We start from the raw sequence: 15,491 nt of genomic DNA, 5'->3' as shown, positions 1-15,491 counted from the left end.
TCCTCGCGGAAAACCACAAAGTCCATTAACTATCAAGTAGTGTCTCACATCATGAGGTTGGGGGAAGTCAATCAGCCAAAGTTCTGTAGTTATATTTTGATCCTAAAATATCAAATAAACCAAAAAGCATTAGCTTCACTGTCAGAGTAAATTCATATGTTTTATTTGAGGCCTTTTTGACTGTGACAACTTTAATAAAAATAAGTACGGTCATGTACAGCATTGGCAAACCCAACAGTTAATATTCTGGCTGTGACTCCATGTCTGGCTCTGTAACTCAACAACACACATTCTGTTGACATCTTGACGGTGCTTACAGTAATTGTCAGAAGCATTCATATGTTTCTCATGTGGTGTTATTTTAGAGGCTGTTATGTAGTTTGGGGTTTTCATATCTAAATAATCTGGTAAAGATGATAGCCATTAGCGTCTGTTGATGTATCTGAGGTGATCTGAGGTTTGGTTCAACTTCAACAGTTGCTTTTATGTGTAAGGTGGAGTTGGTGTGTTTTACAGTTTGCTTAACTGACACCTAATGGAATTAGCTAAACAGATGAATAAAAAGCCAATATACTTATTAAGCCACCTCAATTTTATCAGAATAAAAAACATGAGAAATAGAAATACAAATACAATCACAGAGACAGGCGTAAGAGATAGGTAGGTGTTTAACAGAAAAGTCTTATTGGTCTGACCATTAAACTCAAGACATGCTTATATACAGCATCCTGTGAGAGACGAGCATTTAACTTGTTGAGCGGAACAGACATATGACATTATATGAGAGGGGTATTCTGGATCTGTAGCTAGGGAAAGTGACAGTTGTGGTTTCACTATGAGTTTGCTGTCTGTCGGGGATTGAGCTGAACATGGGTGCAAATCGGACACAAGAGAGAAAGAGACAATTTGATAATTTGCCTACAGTATTTTTGCATATAAATTATATGGTAGAACAATTCAAAGAAGTGCAGAAACACATTCACATGGTGGATGGTGAATTAGACAAACTTGGCTATCATTTTTATTTGTGCTGTACTTTTTGAGATGCCTGCTATCCACTCCAACAGTGGGCATTAATGTGGATGGTACAGAAGTGATCAGTTTCTGTATCCCCTGATCCACCTGGAAGAGAGAGAGAGAAAAATAGATTCTTATCCTGTCTGTCTGTCTGTCTGGAACAGCATCAACCAACTGTTGGTTTGAAACTTGAATGTTCAAGGGTCGTTCTTGAATTGGGTGGCATTTGGGCATTAATACATTTTTGTTGATTATGTATTAATTTAAATGTATTGTACATCTTCCCATTATAAATCAACTGGTATGGCAGCTTAATGACTTTAAATCATGTTTACCATTATGGTAACAGTGACACCAGTAGAGTAACACAATGACAATGTTTTGGTCGTTTTAGTTAATTACCCTTTAATAATATTGACTAAATCGAGTGATAATCGTTTTGTCACAATTAAATTGAGTTACACAATGGCACTTTGTATTTAGACAATCAAACGATCAATGGAGTCCTCAAGTGTACGGCATTAAAAGGGAGGAATCTTTTAGAATGTTCTTTAATGGCTCCTGAGTGGCGCAGCGGTCTAAGGCACCGGTTGCGGGTCACTACACCTGGGGTTCGATCCCGTTTGGCACGACGGCTGTGATTGGGCAGTCCCATAGGGCGGCGCACAATTGGCTCAGCATTTGCCGATTGGCTGGTGGGGGGGCTTTACTTGGCTCATCAGCTCTAGCACTCCTTGTGGGGCGGGCACCTGCAGGCTGACCGGTCTCAGTTGAATGGTGTTTCCTCTGACACATTGGTGCAACTGGATTTAGTTTAAGCAAGCGGGTGTTAAGAAGCACGGCTTGGTGGGTCATGTTTTGAAAGACCATGACTCTGACCTTCGCATGACACTGTAATCTCCCTCGGATCTGGGCTCCGACGCAAAGATCTCACCCCGTGGGAGTCAAAATGAGTCACAAGAACCTAGGACCTTTAGTAATGACCTGCAGAGAAGCTGGGATCAAATACTTATTTTTCCACGTTTTAATTTGCAAATAAATTCATTAAAATCCTACAATGTGATTTCTGGTATTTTACTTTCTAATTTTGTTCTGTCATAGTTGAAGTGTACTATTGATGAAATTACAGGCCTCTCTCATCTTTTTAAGTGGAGAACTGCACAATTGGTGGCTGACTAAATCTTTTTGCCCCACTGTACACTACCGTTTAAATTTGGGGTCACGTAGAAATGTCCTTGTTTTTGAAAGAAAAGCAACCTTTTTAATCTATTAAATAACATGAAATTGATCAGAAATATAGTGTAGACATTGTAATGTTGTAAATTATATTGTAGCTGAAACAGCTGCTGCTACGTTGCCTGACCTGTTTTCCTTGTTTTGTAATTGTTTAGTATGGTCAGGCGTGAGTTGGGTGGGCATTCTATTTAGTGTTGTTTCTATGTTGGGTCATTGTTCATTTTAGCGCTGATATGGTTCTCAATCAGGGGCAGGTGTTTTTACGTTTCTCTCTGATTGAACCAATATTTAGGTAGGGCTGTCTCACAACTGTTTGTTTTGTGGTGATTGTCTCGTCTGTCAGTGATTTGTACCACATGGGATGTTCTCTGGTTGTCCTAGTCTGTTCCTGTTCCTGCGTTCTTCGTTTATGTAAGTTTCTCATGCTTTCAGGTGGGGGGGGGGGGGGGTGGGTCTACGTCGTTTATGTTATTCTTTAATTTATTAAGTTGTACTTCGGTGTTTCGCTTGTTTATAATAAATTTCATATGTATTCATCACCCGCTGCGTTTTGTCGATCCCAACTGCTGCCCTCCTCAGACGAGAGAAAACAGCCGTTACAGAATCATCCCACTCAACAAAGGACAAGCCGGCGTGGGAAATAAGCAGCAGCAAGCGATCGCAGAGATTTCTGGACATGGGAGAAATAACTGGACGGTAAAGGACCATGGCACCAACCTAGAGAATATTCGCCGCCCGCGGTGAAGAGTGTGAGGCAGGCTAAGCCAAGGCGGCGTATGAGGAGGCAGCACGTGAAGCAGGAACAAAAATCTGGAACTACACTACCGTGGAGGAGATCGACAGGAGGCCGATCGACCCAGGGAGACAGGCCGGAGCCCGCCTGGGATTCTCTGGCGCAGTGTGAGGAGGGATACGCCGCGAATGGAGGCAGCCAACGACGACGCGCGTAGGAAGCCTGTAAGTCAAGCCCAAAATTTCTTGGGGGGGGGGGGCTAAAGGTAGTGTGGCGAAGTCCAGGTAGGAGACCTGCGCCAAACTTCCCGATCTTACCGTGGAGAGCGGAGTACGGGCAGACACCGTGTTATCGGTAGAGGCACGTGTCTCCCTGTACGTGTGCAATAGCCCGGTGCGGTTATTCACCTCCCGCACGAGGGCTAGATGGGCATTTGAGCCAGGTGGCCTTGAAGCCGGCCCCTTCAACACGTCTGGTCCCTTCTCAGTGCCGTCTCCTCGGCCGGCAATACACGGCGAAACCAGCCCTTACGCATGGATGGTCAACCGGTTCCCAACACAGCCCGTGCGGGTTATTCCACCTCCCCGCACTGTCGGAGCTACGGGAGCATACAACCAAGAAGGATAAGGGCAGGCTCGAGTCTCAGGAGCCAGTACGCACCGCACGGTCCGGTATATCCGCGCACACCATCCCCGCCCAGCCAAAAGTAACCACCAGTGCCTACACACGCACACCAGGCTTCCTGTGCGTCTCCAAGCCTGTTCCCTCCTACATGCACTAGCCCTAATGGTGTGTCTCCACCCCAAAGGTAACCACCGTTCCAAGGCACACAGCCCAAGACCTCCTGATGCGGTCTCCAGAAGCCTTTAACACCTCCTACCACGCACTAGCCCTATGGTGCAGGCTCCACACGAGACCACCATGTTCCGGCACCACGCACCAAGCTCCTGTGCGTCTCCAGAAGTCCTGTGCAGTCATGTGTGCTGCTTCCCGCACTAGCCAATTAAGGTGCGGTGTCCTTAGCCCAAAGGTACACTCCAGTCTTCCGGCACCACATCGCAACCAGGCAAACTACAGTGACGATCTACAGCCGGCCATAGTCTGCACGTATGCCCAGGCGAGACAGCCTGAACTGCCCGATCTGTACTGAGGCCTTCCAAAAGCCGCCCAGTTCTGTACTGACCTTCAAAGACGCCGGGCTGTCCTGAGACCTTCAAAAGCCGCACCGTTGTTCCTGACCTTCAGAGCCGTCTCCAGACAGGAAGCCGCTAGAGCCTGTACCGCCAGACACGGAGCCGCTAGAACCTTCCGCCAAAGACAGAGCAGCCAGAAGCTTCCGCCAGACAGGAGCAGCCCAGCAGCTTACGAAAAACAGCCGCTATACAGTCACAGATGAGCAGCCAGAGCCTTCCGTCAGACCAGACCATGAGCAGCCAGAGTCCGTCAGCCAAGCCATGAGCAGGCCAGAGCCGTCATCAGCCATTGAGCAGCCAAGAGCCCGTCAGCCAAGCCATGAGCAGCCAGAGCCTCAGCCAGCCCATGAGCAGCCAGAGACCCAGCCATGAGCCAGAGCGTAGCCAAGCCAGGATCTGCCAGATCCAATTCAAGTCAGCCAAGATCTGCAGACCGTCAGTCAGCCAGGCATCTGCCAGATCCGTCAGTCAGCCAGGGATCTGCCAGATCCGTCAGTCAGCCAGGGATCTGCTAAGATCGCGTTCAGTCACGCTCAGCGGAGCTGCCCTCAGTCCGGTAGCTGCCCTCAGTCCGGGTGCCCTCATGGGCTGCCCTCAGTCCGGTGTGCCCCTTTAATCCAGTGGTTAAATGGAGGGTGCCATTAAGAGGAGGCACGGAAGCGGGGATTGACTATGGTGGGGTTGGGACAACGATCCAGAGGGCAGAGCCGCCCACCGTGGACAGATGCACCCAGAACCCTCCCCTAGAATTTAGGTGGGTGCGCCGATGTTCGCACCTTGAGGGGGGGGGGTTCTGTTCACGTCCTGACCGTTTCCTTTTTTTTGTATTTGTTTAGATATAGGTCAGGGCGTAGAGTTGGGTGGGCATTCTATGTTATGTGTCTCTATGTTGTTCATGTATCTCATTATGCCTGATATGTTCTCAATCAGGGCAGGTGTTTTACGTTCCTACTATGAGAACCATATGTTAGGTAAGGCTGTTCACACTGTTTGTTTGTGGTGATTGCTTCCGTAGTTAGTGTTTAGTTACCACATGGAACTGTTCGTTTTCTAGTCTGTATCCTGTTCGATGCCCGTTCTTACGTTATATGTAAAGTTACTATAATACTTTCCAGGTCTCGGTCTATAGTCGTTTTGTTATTCTTGTTAATTTATTCAAGTCTACTTCGATGTTCGTCTGTTTAAATCACATTCCATCCACTCGTATCACTCACCCGCTGGCTTTTTCGGTCGATCCCTCTTCAGACGCAAGAGGAGGGAAATCACGTTTACAGCGCTTCGTTATGCGAATATCATACATGGCGTACAGGGCCCAATTATCAGCAACCATCACCTCCTCGTGCTCCAATGGCACATTTGTGTTAGCTAATCCAAGTGTATCAATTAAAAGGTAATTGACATGCATTAGAAACCACTTTTGCAATTATGTTAGCAACAGCTCAAAAACGTTGTTCTGACTTCAAAGAAGCAATTAAAACTGGCCCTTGCTTTAGACTCCAGTTGGAGTATCTGCCAGCCATCAGCCATTCATGGGTTTCGATTCACAGCGCTCAAAATCGGTCAGTTATTCTTGTTCTGAGAAATGCCAGCGCTTTCCCAGTGCGAAAATTGCACAAAAAACTGAAGATCTTCATACAACGCTGTGTACTTACTCGCCTTCACAGAACAGCCGGCAACTGGCTCATCATGAACAGAAAAGAGGAGTGGCGAGGCCCCCAGCTACACCAATCCGAGCACTCAGAGGACAAAGTACATTAGGTTGAGAAGACACCTCACAAGTCCTCAACCTCCAGCTTCATTAACATAGTCAACCGCAAATCACACAGCTCTCAACGTCAAGCAGTGAAGAGGCCGACCTGGGATGCTGACCTTCTAGGCAGAGTTCCTTCTGTCCAGTGTCTGTTGCTCACAGAAGTGCAGTGATGTCGCTATTGCTTCATTAACGTTCTGCTTTTCTGACCCCCCTCCACCCTCAACTTATGTCATGCAATAAAAATTGCAAAATAATTACTTAAAAATCAGTACAATGATTTTATGGATTTTTGTTATTAGATTCCGTCTCTCACAGTTGAAGTGTACCTATGATAAAAAATTACCACAGACCCTACGATGCTTTGTAAGTAGAAAAACCGGGCAAATCGCAGTGTTTCAAATACTTTGTTCCCCACTGTTATACAAAGGTTATTACTTTTGCTGTACTTACATCTTCTTTGCAGATTGCTACAGGACCTGCACTCACAGAGAGAGACAAAGCACAAGTAAGAGGTTGTTTTTCTGGGGGGGGGGGGGGGTCAGAGGAAGTGAAAATAACAGGGTTTGATGTCATCACATTCTTCCTCTGAACTCAAACCACCCTGGAGACTTACAGCTCTGTTCTCACGCTTCAAGATGCTCTGACTAAAAAATGTAATTAGTATGGTTGGCATTGGTGATTAAGTGTTATTGTCTGAGGGTCCCAAATTCACGTCCCAGGTCAGGAAGACAGGGACAGAAGACCTTCTGTTACAAACTCACCTGAGGGCAAAAATGTGGACGGTACAAGGGATGAGAGAATAGACCCAGCATCCCTTGAATCCAACATGCCTGCACTGCTCATAGCCCCATCACCAAATCACTACACAGAAACAAAATGAAAATGAAATTAGAATATGTGTTTGTACATGCATGTGTGTAGTTGTGTTAGTAGTGTGTGCAGTGTTTGATGTATTTTGTTTGGAACATACATTGTCTGTGATCATCCTGTCTGGCTGTAGGTCTGTACAACATAAAAGTATCAGAAGGTTGTGGTAAGAACATCTCATCATGGACAATACAGAACTAAAGGTTGATACAATCTGCATCATATTCACAAGGGGAATTCTTACCTCTGAGAATTGTTTTCTCTGAAAAAACAAATTAGGCTAAATGAAAGATTTGAATATAGCTTACACTACACAACATACCAAAAGGAGTTGAAAGATAACCCATGTCAAAGGCACTTACATTAATATGAGAAGGAAAAGTTTGCAATGATTTGTTATGCAGAATCAGAAGTACTCACTGGTCCTCCTGCAGAGAAGACAGCTGTCAATCCCATCAAGAACACACCCACTCCAGAAGCATACCCACTGCTGCTGCCATAATTGCACCCGCTTTGGTGACATGATGACATCAGAGAGAGGTCATTAGCTCTTAATCCAAATGTAAATACTTCAATGGTAGACAGGTGTTAGAATACCACTTTATTATTAGTTTGGTAAACGTTTCCGTTTTCATATATGTGAGAAAGACAGCTAGTTAGCTAAACATTCTACATTTGATCTGTGAAGGAAAATGTTATGTTTGTGCTTTTTAATAACCAATTGACTGGGTTCATGCAAGTGCTGATTGATCGTGACTGGGAGGAATCCTACTCAGTATAAGCAATTTGGCAGTGCCAAGAACATGTTTTTGAAAACCGAAAGGTGTCTCAGTTTCAGGTCTCAGCTTGAGAGAGAAGAAGCCTTGTGAGGTATTGGTTGGTCACATGCATGAACCAACGTTAATGATGAATTCATATGAATAAGCTAAATCTTGCAAATATAACTTGTCTTTTAAGCAGATATAAGACAACTAATGGGACTTCCCGCGGAGCTCCCGACCACGTGTACTATGGTACATTAAGTTGTTGGAACCTCTCCAGCTTGTCTGATAAATAATTTTTTCATATTGACTTCAGGTGTCCCTGATGGAAATTTCCACGACAAGTCATTTAGCAGAGGCTCTTTATCCAGAGTGACTACATTAGTGCATTCATCTTAAGATAGCTGGTGAGGCAACAACATATCACAATCACAACAAATACATTTTCCATCAACAAAGTAGTTATCAGCAAAGTCAGTGCTAGCAGAAAAGACAAGTGCATTTTTGCTGTGGGATTACTAAATAAGGATACTTACACTCTTTTACTGTTTGAATTCACAACGCTGTCTTGGAGCTTTGACCTCCCATACAAGATAGAGACGGTTTTTTTAACAGTTAAACACACAATTCACATAAACACCAATAAACAAACAAGTTGTAGTAAGGTCATCTTAATGGATGATTTAATCAATCCAAATCAAACTCTTTTCTAGTAATTAGGCACATTTGTGCTGAAAAAAATACAAAACCTGGGTAAGAAAAATAAGTTTTTCTCAGTTGTAACTAACTAAAGATACCAACACACCTGATGTAGGATTCCTGCTGTGCTGGGGGCAAAGGAGAGGTCAAACCTGGTGAGGAGATGAGAAGAGAAATGTACATTTATTTATATAAAATAAAATAGGTTTTGTCACATGCGCTGAATACAACAGTGTTTTACTGTCACGTTCGTCGTATGAATGGACCAAGGCGCAGCGTGGTATGCGTACATTCTTTATTATAATAAGAATGAACACTAAACAAACTAACCAAAATAACAAAACGACACGTGAAGCTATACAAAACGAGTGCTGACAGGCAACTACACATAGACAGAACCCACGAACACCAAAGGGAAAATGGCTACCTAAATAATCATCCTCATCAGAGACAACGATAAAACGCTGCCTCTGATTGGGAACCTATCAGGCCACCATAGACATACAACATCACCTAGACCTACAAAAACTCTAGACATACAAAAAACCCTAACAATGACAAAAACTAACGTATCCACCCTATGTACACACCCGACCTAACCAAAAATTAAAAAAACGGATCTCTAGGTCAGGGCGTGACTAGTACCCCCCAAAGTGCGGACTCCCGAGCCGCAAACCTGAACCAGTAGGGGCAGGTCCGGTGTGGGCATCTACCCTCGTGTGCCGGCTCCGGTTCTGGACACAGCCCCCCCTCTTACACTGATCCGCCGCCTTTGTAGAACGGACCGTGGATCATCGCAGAGGCTCTGGACTGCGGATCGTCGCCGGAGCCCGGACTGGGACCGTCGCGGGAGCTCCGCACTGGGGACAGTCGCCGGAAGCTCCCAGACTGGGTACCGTCGCCGGGAGCTCCGGACTGGGACAAGTCGCCGGGAGCTCCGGACTTGGGCTATTTTCGCCGGAACTCCAGACCTGGGTACTGTCCGCCAGAAGCCCAGACTGGTACTGTCGCCGGAACTCTGACTGAGGTTACTGCGCCGGAAGCTGTGGACTGGGTACTTGTCGCCGGAAGCTCTGACTGGTACTAGTCGCCGGAAGCTCTGGAACTGTGGAAAGCGCTACTGGAAGCCAGGTGGTGGTGCCGGAATTGGTGGTACGGGCTGACGGACACGACCTCAGGGCGAGTTGCGGGGAAACGGGCACAGGACGTACTGGACGTGGAGGCGCACTGGATGCCTGATGCGTGGGCCGGAACTGTGGTACCGGGCTGAAGACATGCACCCAGGGCGTGCGAGGAGCAGGAACAGGACCTTTGGACTGTGGAGGTGACACTGGAGATCTGGAGCATAGAGCTGGCACATGGTCCTGGCTGGATGCCACTGGGCTGTGCAGAACGCACCCGGAGACACAGTACGAGAGCCGACACAGGATATCATGGCCAAGGAGGTGTACTTGAAGACCAGAAGCGCTGAGGCGGCACCATCCGTCTGGCTGGTGCCCATTCTAGCCCGGCAAATGTGAGGAGTGAATAGAGCGCAACGGGCGATGAATGCGAACTGGAAGCAACCTGCGCATCTCTGCATAACACAGTGCCTGACCCAGTTACACGCTCCCCACGGTAAGCTACGGAGGAGTTGGATCAGGTCTCCAACCTGACTCAGCAATCTCCTCATGTGTACCCCCAATTTTGTTTATTGGGCGCTGCCTCTCGGGCTTCCGTGCTAACCGTGTCCCCTCGTATCGTTGCCGTTCCTCCTTTGCTATCTCCACGTGCTTCCATGGAAGGCAATCCTCTCCTGCCAATATTTCTCCCACATCAGATCCCTTTACCGTCCAAAATCTCACCCATGTCCATGTCTGCTCCTTCTGAACACGCTGCTTTGTCCTTTTATGGTGGGTTTCTTGTTGTCACATTCGTCGTATGATCGGACCAAGGCGCAGCGTGGTATGCGTACATTCCTTTATTATAATAAGAATGAACACTGAACAAACTAACCAAAAAACAAAACGACACGTGACGCTATACAAAACGAGTGATGACAGGCAACTACACAGTAGACAAGAACCCTACGAACACCAAAGGGCAAATGGCTATCTAAACATGATCCCCAATCAGAGACAATGATAAACAGCTTGCCTCTGATTTGGAACCATATCAGGCCACCATAGACATACAAATCACCTAGATCTACAAAACCCTTGACCACAAAAAAACCCTAGACAATTAACAAAAACTAACGTTACCCACCCTATCACACCCTGACCTGACCTAACCAAAATATAAGGAAAACAGAGATATCTCAGGTCAGGGCGTGACAGTTACAATTCAACCTTACCATGAAACACTTACTTTCAACAATGCAGTTTATTTTAAGTAAGAAAATATTTGCCAAAAAATTCTAAATAAATAATATTAAAAAAATAAATAAAAAATGAACACAATAAAATAACAATAACGAAGCTATAGGTAATTCAGGTCTTATGTATATGTAGGAAGGTGTAAAGTGACTATGCATAGGTAATAAACAGCGAGTAGCAGCAGAGTAAAAAAGGAGGTCAATGCAAATAGTTTGGTTAGCCATTTGAGCCTTTTGGACATAGACTTGGCGATCTGGTACCACTTGCCATGCGGTAGCAGAGAGAACAGTTTATGACTTGGGTGGCTGGAGTCCTGACAATTTTTTGCTAGAAAAACAGTCCTGTAGCTTACCATGTGTGTCATCTGACCACTTCCGTAATGAGCGAATCACTGGTAAGTCCTGCTTAAGTTTTTGCTTGTTAGCAGGAATCAGGAGGATAGAATTATGGTCAGATTTGCCAAATGCAGGGTGAGGGAGAGATTTGTAAACATCTCTGTGTATAGAGTAAAGGTGGTCTAGAGATTTTTTTTCCTCTGGTTGCACATTTGACATGCTGGTAGAAATGAGGTAAAATGGATTTAAGATTTCCTGCATTAAAGTCCCCAGCCACTAGGAGCGCCACTTGTGGATGAGCATTCTCTTGTTTGCTTATGGCCTTATACAGRTCATTGAGTGCGGGCTTAGTGCCTGCATCGGTTTCTGGTGGTAAATAGACAGCTACAAAAAATATAGATAAACTCTCTTGGTAAATAGTGTCAGGTTCTAACAGTGGTCCCTTATCAATGAAGAGTATTATACCCGAGGCGAGCCAATGACCTCTTAGGCGACTTCTCTAATATTAGAGATTGCGCACCAGTTGTGTTATTGCACAAATAGACCCAGACCACCACCTCGTCGTTACTGGAGGTGTATTGTATAATCTTGTCTTGGATGCACGAAAACCCTACCAACTTGGCTATTATGATCCAGCATGTTTCTCGTCAGTCATGAACTCGGTGAAAACACATAAGAGTACGGATGGTAAAGCAGGAATTATCCACTTGCAGACGAATCTCACCAAAACTCTGATCTTGCTGCACCCTCCGTCGCCATATCGGAATCTCTTTCCATCAATGACAGGGTCTTTGGCCTTGGTCTGGAGAACGTAAATGTTTCTCCTTTCAATTCAATAAAGAAAAATGGCTGTTCTTGATGTCCAGAAGGCTCTTTTGCGGCTCGAAACGAGACGGGTGACCGAATAAACATTTATGTACAAAACAAGTTTACAAACAACCAACAAAACCAAAAAACACCAGAATGACACAATTTGGCTTAGGGAACCCGTTAAAAACGGCAGCAATCCCTGCCGGGGCCAGTTCATTATCTAAGCAAAAGTACAACAAAGTAGAGTTGACCGTACCGAAGCAGCCATGAATAAAGTCTTATGGAGTAAACCCTGTTGGAGCTTAGCTCGAATTAGGAGTGTGAACCATAAACATTGTAATTTTAGATAACAGTTAAGGGCTGCATTACTTACCAGTTTTGGGTCCTTCAAACTGTTTCATGTCAGGACGGGTCAATAAGTAGCGAAGATACAGTCGAACACTGCTGGAAAGTGAATACTCAAGTCCAATTCTGTATTGTGATTACCACCAATAGAAAGGTAGTTCATTATTTTCTGTTTATCGAGAAAACAAACACAACTTCAGGCAGATTAGAAAGAGTTAATGCCTCACAGATTTCATAAATTTGCCACTCATTATTGTTACAAACCCAGGAACCTTACGAAAAAGACTTATGGTCGTACCATGGGACTCGGCCCGGTGGGGTTACATCTCCCATCCCTAATGCTTCACATGGATAATCCCTTCCATTGAACCTTCATAGAATCGTCTCGCCACTTCATGATTGTCCTGCTGTCTGCGTTAACATGATCTACATCGTTGGCGGTGTGGCCACTCTAGTATGAGACCTCGTAACATGGCTAGCGTGGAGACCATCTTCTGTGAGGCGCTGACCTGGAACGGCTTGGTGATACCCACCTGGCGGAAATCTGTTGATTCTGTTTACCTCTAACAACAACCCCAGTCAACACTCCAGCCTCCCCCTATACACATCCGTATAAGCTCGGTGAGTGAGTGTGGCAAGCTTACTGCTGCAACACCGCAGTTAAATGTCTCTTCAAGATGCGAAGCGAGATTCCTATGTTCCAACTATGTTGAGGATGCTTGTATTGACATACTAGTCGCAGGGTCAGTTGTAACCTACTAAAGTGTTCATGAGCTTGCAAGGGAAGTGCCGCTAGGCTCGGCTGCCTCCGTGTCCCAGTTCCGTGTTTCTCACTATTGATATTCCAAACTGTTGTACCCTTGCCACCAATAGCATATCTACCTGTGAATTCCGCTGAACGTGCGAAGTATCCACCTTTTTATTTTTCGCCCGAGAATTGCAATTCTCAACTGCTCGCGCGTTCATAGAAAATAACCTCTTAACTGCTGGGAACAGGGGTTACAATAACACAGCCTGTGCAAACAAAGGGTATGCTGTTAGTGGACATATGCACCCGCCCATAGCACGGTCCTTCTTTGCCTCCAAAAACTCTGACCGACTAGTTTATTCTCCATAAATTCTTCAAGATATATTTACTTAGTTAGAATCGTCGCACATCGCCTGTATCATCTCATGCAGGCCAAATGATCAAACCAGCAACGCCTCGGCACTGCACATACTAAATCCAATTGAGGTCAGTTGGCGATGTACTTAACCCACCCAAACTCTATCAGATATCAACACCTCCTTGAACAAGTTGCAATGGACCCTAACATGGTAAGGGAGTTGGAGAATAGACCATTTATTTTCTTGAGAATAATATAGGAATATTTTTTATTGTAATACTTCACTTCCTTCCTGTAAGTGGTCTCATATTTGTCTCAGAAAAGACGAGGTAGTCAGCCTCTAGATGCAAGATGATAGCTTACCCAGAACGCTTTCTGTTGCAGCTTTGACTCTCCTGCGGCACATGCAAGAGAGAGACTGTTTAACTAACAGGTAATAACAAACACAACTTATTATCGCCACTAGGAACTTAAAATCATGTGGACTCTTTGGGTGTTGTCAGTTGTCAAGTTAGAACTAGAGTTCGAACCTTGGTGCCAAAGCCAAAAGAGTTCTATTGGATTCTGATTTATACAATAATAACGGTCATTTAAAATGAGTTGTATTTATTAATTGAGCATGTAACCTATTTGTTTTTAATCCAGGGGAACATTAGGGAGTAATAAACCTGAGTAAAATAAATAACTAGTCTATTTGTTTAGTCCTTTTTCCTAACAAAGAGAAAGAATGACCCAACACAGCCTGATGTAGGATTCCACTGCCGTTGCTGGGGGTCGAAAGGAGAAGCTGCAAAACCTATGAGAAGGAGATTACACAAAGAACAAATGTTAAATTAATTTAAGAGTCTAAGGTCATATTCAATAAGCAGAAAGAGAGAAGTCATACATACCGACTCAGGACTAAAATACACAAATCTTGGACCTGAAATTTAGCATAGCAGCTATGAATGGGTCACATTCATAAATCAGATGAACTTTAGGAATTCAATGTTAGACAAAGAATCTACATTTAAGTTAAAATTAGTGGGCCTACTTACTGGTAGTTGATCTCACTGTGGTGTTTGGGGTCAAAGTAGAAGTAACAGTCGAAACTAGTGGGAAGCAATATAATTACACAAGAATAAGGTATTACATAATGTTGGTCTCTTAATTTTACAGGCCCGTAATCTAAACCATTGACTGTATAATTGGTATTTGCAGAGATGGTCATTTAGAGGCCCAACACACCTTCTGTAGGACTCACTGTCGTGCTGGGAGGCAAAGTAGATTTAGGACCTGGAGTCAAACCCACTGAGAAAACACATATTAATGAAATTAGCATTTTATTAATGATCGTATTATTGATTATCATGGTGTTGTTGGCCTAATTAACCCTAAAATCTAAAAGTGTATAACTTAATCTCCTATTGCTTCAGTCAGTATTTAAAATGTATATTATATAAATAATATAAAATAATCTGGTGTGTTAATCTTGAACCAGAATAGAAAAACACTGGGGTATAATAATACATACCCTGCTTACCCAGGAGAGTGACTGAGACAGGGTCACTGTAAGGAGAGTAGATAGACATCTCTACATCATAGTAGATACATCTCATGTTGACCTTGGTGGTTGGACCACGACCTGCCCATTCAAGCAGCTTGGTCCCTGTGAGTGACTGATGACAGGATGTGGTATGTTGGAAATGTTGTCTTTCCTCTATGGAGAAGTAACACTGAGACACAGAGGTAGATTGAGAAGTGTGACATCTCAGCTGAACTGTGTCTGTATCCCTGATGACGTCAGGACTCACTGTCAGCTGAGGAGGGACTGTGAGTTCAGAGGGAAACAGTATGTCAATCTCATTTTCAACAGATTAGTATGTACATAAAATCTTCATGTGTAACAGACCTGAGCATTTCAAGAACATGATTCATCACTTCAAATTACTTCTAGATTGTAAAAAGACAGTAAATCATTTTGTGAAACATTGTCTTTGAAATCAYAATTATATTGTTGCAGGTTAGTGTATTGTTGCTGATTGTATCTCAGAATATGGTAAGATATAAAAGCAGGGTCATATTTACAATTATGTAAATAACCTGCTTACCTTGGACAGTGACTGAGCCAGGGTCACTGTGAGAGGATGGGGAAGAACTACCAATAGCGTAGTAGAAACATCTCACGTTGACCACAGCAGGTGAACGTTGATCTGACCACGAGAGGAGCTCAGTCCCTGTGAGTGTCTCGATGGCCATTATTTTTCTGAACAAAATGTAAACAATAATGCATAGAGAAA

General features: G+C 44.4%; 1 protein-coding gene and 1 long non-coding RNA gene across 3 annotated transcripts in view; both read right to left on the bottom strand.

The window, feature by feature from the left end:
• The window catches only part of LOC111963525 (uncharacterized), a 9,964-nt gene extending 2,706 nt beyond the window's left edge, over positions 1-7,258 (bottom strand). The window contains exon 1 of the long non-coding RNA XR_002877253.3: positions 7,220-7,258. This is a non-coding gene — a long non-coding RNA (uncharacterized lncRNA). The remainder of the gene's footprint in view (positions 1-7,219) is intronic.
• The window catches only part of LOC111963518 (mucin-13-like), an 83,372-nt gene that overhangs the window by 43,498 nt on the left and 24,383 nt on the right, over positions 1-15,491 (bottom strand). For both annotated transcript variants that reach the window (XM_070443448.1, XM_023987026.3), the window contains exon 7: positions 14,250-14,303. In XM_070443448.1, coding sequence (XP_070299549.1) covers positions 14,250-14,303 — 54 coding nt within the window. The remainder of the gene's footprint in view (positions 1-14,249; positions 14,304-15,491) is intronic.

The sequence above is a fragment of the Salvelinus sp. IW2-2015 genome, linkage group LG1, assembly GCF_002910315.2.
Source record: "Salvelinus sp. IW2-2015 linkage group LG1, ASM291031v2, whole genome shotgun sequence".
NCBI lineage: Eukaryota > Metazoa > Chordata > Actinopteri > Salmoniformes > Salmonidae > Salvelinus > Salvelinus sp. IW2-2015.
Note: the sequence above shows the minus strand (reverse complement) of the source record. Positions and strands in the feature narration are given on the sequence as shown.